The sequence below is a fragment of the Limulus polyphemus genome, unplaced genomic scaffold (genome assembly GCF_000517525.1).
Source record: "Limulus polyphemus unplaced genomic scaffold, Limulus_polyphemus-2.1.2 Scaffold1020, whole genome shotgun sequence".
NCBI lineage: Eukaryota > Metazoa > Arthropoda > Merostomata > Xiphosura > Limulidae > Limulus > Limulus polyphemus.
Genome location: NW_013666630.1, coordinates 273,598 through 281,622, shown reverse-complemented (window position 1 = coordinate 281,622; position 8,025 = coordinate 273,598). Strand labels below are relative to the sequence as shown.

Genomic DNA, 8,025 nt, shown 5'->3' with positions numbered 1-8,025 from the left:
ATACATATCTGTTAGTTGTATTTTGAACTGTCCCATACATATCTGTTAGTTGTATTTTGAACTGTCCCATACATATCTGTTAGTTGTATTTTAAACTGTTCCATACATATCTGTTAGTTGTATTTTAAACTGTCCCATACATATCTCTTAGTTGTATTTTAAACTGTCCCATACATATCTCTTAGTTGTATTTTAAACTGACCCATACATATCTGTTAGTGAAAAATATTCATTTCTCTTCCTGGCTGAATAACTGAAAACATAAACTGCCACCATGATAATAAAGCTGTATACACTTAGAGCGTAATATGCGTGATAAATCAAGTGTGATTACAAATACATATTATTATGCTAGTTTTAATTTTGTAAGTAGTTTGCTTTTAAATAAAAAGGAGTAAAAGCAGCATCTTAGATAAAAAGTTTGCCTGCCATAAGTCACTGTTCACAAATAATTTCGTTTAATTTTTGATTTGATAAAACATGACTGAAGTACAGCAGCCAAAAGTTATGTAACATGCGGTTTGCATGCAATATTAACAGTCTCCGGTGTTTAGATAAATAATGGCGAAACTCGTGAAATTCAAAATTTCGAAACATGTGTTAGTAGAAGGATAAAACAGGTAGAAATCAAAATTTACTTAATGAGAAAAGAAAAATCATATAAGAAAACAGCTGATAAATGACTTCGCGATTGTTGGTTTACGAGACAGACCTTGTCGAAACCTTGTACATTTGCTGTTATGTTAAACTTATATTAATGTTTTTCTTCATTATCCATTCATGCCGTCTCCAAGCATTATTAGTCTCAAAGTGGGTTCCTCGTCATCGAAATTGAAATTGACCTGCAGTGTACAATGTGTTTAGCCTGCCATCTATTGACATTAAATGTAATTAAACATTTTATTCATATATGCTAAACTTAACACTATTATCATGGATAATTGAAACATATAGTATTTTTATGAACATTTATAATACTCCTCCAATTTATCATGGCTTTTCATGGAATTCCTTTTAATCAGTTAAAACTGAAGATGGTATTCATTTTACTATATATACTGTAGTACAACTTTTCGACAACAGATGGTAGCATAATACTGACAGCATTTTATTAAATTTTCTTTTGATTAACTAGAGAATACTTTGCCACCTATTTTTCAAAGTAATAAAATGTTATTATAAAGTCACTCTATGATTACTAGAAATACTAATAAGTAAATCTCAGTAGGTTATTTCAAAAGACAGTAGATAGAAACAAGTTATCTAATTGAAAAGCAGTTGAAACAAAAACCCAAGTTTCATTGGTGTAGCCGGGGGGAAGGGAAGTGGCAAGGAGGTGTCTGTTCTCGTATTTCTCTTTCTTCTTATTTACTGTACATGTATTCCTTATCGTAGTTATTTGTTTACTCTAGGACAAGCGATTTTGACGCATTACCCAAATAATGCCTGTATTTTAAGACAATAACTTGAAATATGTTATTTTTAGTAGCACTTCTACTGTCACCTTTAAAATTACTTGCCGAAAAATTTCACTTCGCACTTTGAGCCGTAGGTATTTCAAAAAAGTGACTGTCAAATTCCATATATACGCTAGAGTAGTACCAGAACTCGCGGAGGGTGTTGTTGAAATAGGGACGGCTAGCGTAGTTACCTTTTTGTAGCTGTGAATAGCCAAAACAAATAAACAAACTTTAATCGTTATTTAATAATGTAAATCCCTTACTTTAATAAAATAAAATTTATATACAATTTTCTGCCATCTATTTATTTTCCTTTTTCAGATTACAATTTGGCTTTTAGTAATTCTTATAGTTTATATTTGTATTTATTTATTTGTAGTGTTGTAATGTGATCTATCGCTGGGCGGATACATTTGCATTATCGAGTAAAAATAATGCCAAGTCCTATCTATGTAACGATAATGAATTAATTTTTTTTCAATAACTTTTGCTACAGACTACATTCACTTTGAAGCATTTGTGATACTAAGTTCAGAAACTAACTTTTCTGAGAGCACTGTAGGCCTAACAAACTAATACCGTTTAGCAGACATTTATTCGATTGATGATAAACCTCATTAACTTTACTCGATCAGTATTGTCTCGATCACCAATTAGCCGACCTTTCACACACTGGATACTTCACCCAATTCTCAATCATTATTCAATAGCTTCTCAATACATTCTTCACTGACTAACTGCTTACTCGTATTTATAAGTAAATAGCAGAGTACACGGCGTTGCTCGGATGAAAATAGCTTTAAATTTCGCGAGTTGTTTTGATAGAATCAACCATATTAATCGTGATTTTTGGCAAAAAAAGTGAAAATTACTTCTTTACCTAACTAAATATTTTGATTACAATCAATAAAAATAACAATGTGTAAAAAAATTAAATTTGCCAAAGCTATTTTAATTAAAGCCAAACCGGGTACATTGCTCCTACTTCTTGGATGTGCTTTGCATGACATCTCAAGTTGCCAAAACAGAATTCTCTATCTTTTGGCGTCATGATTTCCGCAGTGTGGTCAAGTGTCGTTTGCAGCGTATTCTGACTTTATTATCGTTCCATTTAATGAAGAATTGATTTATTCTCTTCTCGTTACAACACAACATAAATGAAAATTTGCCGATAGCAAACAGTTTTGTAAAGTCATCGTATTAGCTGATTCTTGCGAGTACACGCAAACAAAGCAAAAGATAGAGCTTAAGCAAACCTATTTAGTTGAGAGAGTGTGCGCGCATGTTCGAGAGAAAGCACCAGCCTTTTTCAATTAAGAGCAATGAGAAAGTAGTCATGTATGTGTAGAAGAAAGCGAGAGGAAGAGCAGAGAGAGGAGGGGGGGGGGACAAAGAGAGAATGAGCAGAGAAGCAAATGAAAGCTCCAAGAAGTTTTTAAATCGTTTTAACATATAATTAATCATGGATAGAATGATTAGGAGAAGTTTTCACGCAGAAAAGAAACTTGAATAATATCCCTCTTGATCTCACATTACCAAAAAATTCGGCTTTTTGAAGTTGAGACCAATTTGTCGTTCTGTTTGCCAAAAATTGCTATATTGGTCACTTTGGCCTCAAGTTGCGAAATCAAAACGGCCTCTGAGGCCACGGCGACAAAGCCCATATTAATTCCCGTACAAATTTGTATCTGTATCCCGAGTTTGGAGTTTGTAGCTTTAAAGATGTGGGCGTGCATAAGAAACAGACCTACAGAGAGGCATTCGCTCTTATATATATATGTCGACTAAACTGCCACCTTCCTGGATTGTGAAACCCTTTAAACAACCGTAATCTAAAAATAAAGTACTAAATTAAACTGTTCATTCGCTAAGTCTTTTAGAGGGTCTTCTTTTCCGAAGTTCATGGTATGCTGGTGGGATGACCTCTTGTTTCTTATCGTCACTGGCTTCCCTCTCGCTAGGTGATTCTTTACAACTATTTAATTTCTGTAGTACACACTGGTGTATAGAAGACATTTTAATTAATACTAGAAAAAAACGACCATATAACACCATATTGTTGTTATTATTTAATTAGACACTCAACGTTTTTCTTTACAGCTTTCCACTAAAACACAGATCGTAACCGATAGTACAGGAAAGTCTAGTTCACTATCCTCATCTACTGAAAATCAAAATATCTCGAATAACATTACTTTTGGTACTTTGACATAGAATTTAGATTTCATATAAATTATGTTTGTGATTTGTCAGAAATTCCGACGAGACATCATTTTCTATGCTTTTGAATAAACAGTCAACGAAATTTATGAGTTTTACAATATAACAATGATAAAACTAACTTTGTTTGTCTCAAACTACAACCTGGTGCTCAGCAACCTATAATCTCACAGAATACTGCACTCCAAACTGGTCTTTGTTTAGTATGCTGCTTCACTAATGATTAAATGTTGTTTAACAGCGTGCTTCATACTGATTAAATGTTGCTCAACAATGTGCAAACTACTAATTAAATGTTGCTCAACAACGTGCATAATTGCTAATTAAATGTTGCTCAACAACGTACATAACTACTAATTAAGTGTTGTTTAACTGCATGCTTCACTATTAATTGCTCTCTTTATTTAAAGGGCATATTGCAAAACTGACTAGTGTTTGTTTAACAGGATATTGCAATTGATTACTTTTATTAAACAGGATAGTATGCTACTGATGATATTAATTAGTTTTGTTTAACAGCATGCTGCACAACAGGTAAGTCTTTACTTAAATGTATACTGTACTATTGATTAATTCTTGCAGAATATTAATACCTGATACTGTGCTACTGATTAGGCTTTATTTAATAGGATATCACACTAACACGAGTCTGTCTTCACAGATCTCCGCACGATTTATTAATGTTTATTTAACTTGATGGAACAATATTTATTAGTATTTATTTAACAGGTTACTGCACTAATGGTCAGTCTTAGCTTAACAGAATAATGCGCTATTGATTAGTTTAAAATCCTCGTAGAGCACAATGCTACATAAGTGGCTGGATAAGAACATATATTATTCGATTGACATACTCTGAGCTTGCTTTTTGCACATACTGAGTTGACCCGATACACGTTTTGCTGATATTACCCTTGCACAAAGTTATAGGTATCAACACTCACCATTTACTGGTTTTCTAACGTCTTATCGTCAGTCTTTATACTCTAAGAACATATGTAAAACTGGTATCTAAAAGCAAGGTCTGATAACATCCTTAAACCTCTCAAGCCTTACAAAGTGTATGAAATTACATTTCTATTCTAAGGGTTTAACACAACAAAATCTATTTTTCGTTTTTATATATTCTCCTTCATTTTTATATTAAATTATTTTTACTTATTCCATAACATATAACATCCATCCTTGATTAATCCTTTGGGGGGGGGGGCAGATTGTTTTCCATATTTTCTAATAAAATCTTCTTGTAAGTTAGAGAAAAAAGATGGTTCCAAAAGAAATACTTTTTCAGAATTGTTTATTAATGTCAGAAAATGCCAAATTTCAGGTGATTAAAAAATAAAAGAGGAAGTCATAATACATTTGTTAACATAAAAGTCGCCACTTATTTCTTTGGGGGGGAGGCTGTTTTAAACTCGGATTTAAACAGTAAAGAAAGTAACTACATTATTAAGGTGTTCATGTAAAACAGTATAACTGTTTATTTTATGACTTTAACAAGCCCATTTATATGAAATAGTCTATCTGAATATGACTTTAACTTCGAGATAAAATTTCTGTACATTTGAACTTATCTATGAACTTGGTAAAAACAAATGAAAGTGTACCAATCCACAATGTTTCTAAAATAGGCGTTCCATAAGATTTAAGGATCCAAATACAAATTTAAGATTGAGTTTATGCGATGACTTATCTCTCTCTCTGTTTTGTTTACTTGTATATTTATTGTAATTACAGTGGCGACTACTTAATTATAAGTAAAATGAATTGTTGTTGCTGTTTCTGGGAAGAACTCTTCCTTAATGTATATGAAGTATCCCAAACTAAACTAGTATGGCGAACTATTATGTATATAAATGTGTACTATTAACCAACATGGTGTGATGAATTTGTTATTATATATTTATTTTAATATCGACGTTTGTTTAGTTGAAATTTATATTTAGAAACACACATAACGTATACTGTTAAATATGTATTGCGAAACTCACGCCTATTCTCCAAAGTTGTAGAATATTCTCGAGAGTAAGAATCAACAATATATGTGTGTACATAAACGCGTGTGTTAGCGTCAGTATTGTTACGTAAAACTGAAATTTCTAGAAAACTTCCACACACCTATAAATATAACCAACGCGACGCCCCCAGAAAAAAAGAGTATCTATTATTAGTTTGCTACAGTCAGTGTGCTATAAAGTTCGGAAGCGATAGCTGTGATTATTATAACACTTATTAATCGGAAAACTTCAGATATTTGACCAGGAGCATTTACAAAGTTCGAACATTACAAATAATTTAACTTCAGTGGATTCTCATCGCACATTAGTACTTTTACGAAAACATTACCTAACTTCAAAGGTGGATATCTCGGCGTGTGTGGCTGGTGAATAACGAAGGACAAAGCTAGCTAGCTCCATGTTAAGTGAATTATACCTACATCAACTCGTAATTAACTCGCTCCTCATGAACCCTCAATAAGATATCGAAGAAATTCCAGACCAGAAATAAGACTTTATATTGCCTGTAAGTTTGTGAAACTTTTGTTTATAATTCATTGTTTGTAATAACTAGTTGTAATAATTGTTATTGTAAATTATATTCTTGTGTGTATATTAAAACGTATTTATCTTAAAAAAAAGAAAACTGTGTGTATCAATCTTGTTGGAAAATATCATAAACTGACTATATATCGGCTTTTACTTAACTAAAGTACAATTTAACTATTAAATTTTAAGTATCATTTAGCTCGGTTTCAGACCATTCGAAATGCTAATACGTAGCAATGTATATGTATGTTCTGATTTAGCAAACGAATAACGTTGTACTAGAATAAGAGCGTTTATTATACATACTTCAGCCAAAAAAAACCCATACTTGTAAACAGTTTTGCAGACATTTCTTTGTGCGGAACAAATGACACCGTAAGTGTAAGAGATAAAGTCAAATTATTATATTTTTCAGAATAAGTATATAATTTATTTACAATATATATATATATAATGATACCTAGCGCTTTGCTACTAGTAAAGTCAATATCCTGCTTGAGGTCCATGCCCTCCATATCCTCCGTAAGGTCCATAACCAGCGTATCCTTGCTGGGCATAACCACCATATCCTGGATGAGCATAATCACTGTAACCAGGTTGGACATAACCACTGTAGCCAGGATGGGCATAGCCACCGTAACCACCGTAAACCGGATGGGCATAACCACCATAAGGTTGATGACCGTAACCACTGTAAACCGGTTGGGCATAACCACCATAAGCTTGATGACCATAACCACCATATCCATGACCATAGTAACGTCGGTCGTATCTAATACTTTTAGCGTATCCACCTTGCCCATAGCCATCATGACCATAGCCATAGCCATAGATAGGGTGAATTATAACATCAACATCGTTATAGCCTCGACTTCCGTAAACTCCATCCTCTGGTCCTTCATAACCAGCCATAGCTACCACAAGAAGAGCCATCATGGCAAATACAACCAACTAAAAAAGAAATATAAAAAGAACAAGTTATATCTGATCATTCCTTCCAGTGCCTATATTACTTTTTGATTTTTTAACATCACCTTGTAAAAAACCTGATCATGTGTTATGAAATACTTACACTTTTATAACTTGCTTCGTATTACTGTCTGCTTATACCTATTAAAACGTTAGATATTTGTCATTTGTATTATCTGTAAAAATAAAATAAAATACTGGTGCATATCAATAATATCCAAGTGGACTTCCTTTCTACAAAGAAGCTTAGGGTAAAGTCTGAAAAGAAAATATAAATGCATGGATACATGTTGAACAGTGAACTGATGGTATTGTGTGTATATTTGCTTGTTTCTCGCTATTCAAGTATAAAATTAGTGTAAAGTTAAGTTTCTTGTTTAATTTATTGGATTTACTTTTTTATACTACTCCGAAGTTCCCAGATTTAACATGAATTACATTTAAGATATACTGACTTCTGCATGGCATTAAATTGAGAGATTTCAAACATAGCTAACCAATTAGCATTCTCAAAATGTCAGATAAAACAAACTGTGCGTTAATAGTTTTACTTACCATATATTTAGGCATTTTGAAAGGGCGAATAAACTGCATGTAACTACTTGGTTCGACGTTGTAGAGTTTTGTGTTGTAAAATCTATAGAACATGATGTTTATATAGAGTTCGAATAATAGCACAATATTGCTTCATCGCTTCCGTCTTCTGGTCGTAGCCCCTGGTAACTGGTGGTGGCATGACCACACGAAGTGCATAAGATTATGAGATTCATATTTTGTCCACAGTATAAAGCCCTAAAGGGTTTCGCTTAAGAGTAAAGGTTTATATTTTT

The 8,025-nt window shown here is 32.8% G+C and overlaps 1 protein-coding gene across 1 annotated transcript; it reads right to left on the bottom strand.

Moving 5' to 3' along the window:
* Positions 1-6,709: 6,709 nt before the first annotated feature.
* On the bottom strand, positions 6,710-7,765 carry LOC106461730 (glycine-rich protein-like). The gene is made up of 2 exons (XM_013921578.1): positions 7,751-7,765; positions 6,710-7,177 (listed from the first exon to the last, which is right to left on the bottom strand). The coding sequence occupies exons 1-2, from the start codon at positions 7,763-7,765 to the stop codon at positions 6,710-6,712; spliced, it is 483 nt and encodes a 160-aa protein (XP_013777032.1).
* Between the last annotated feature and the right edge of the window lie 260 nt (positions 7,766-8,025).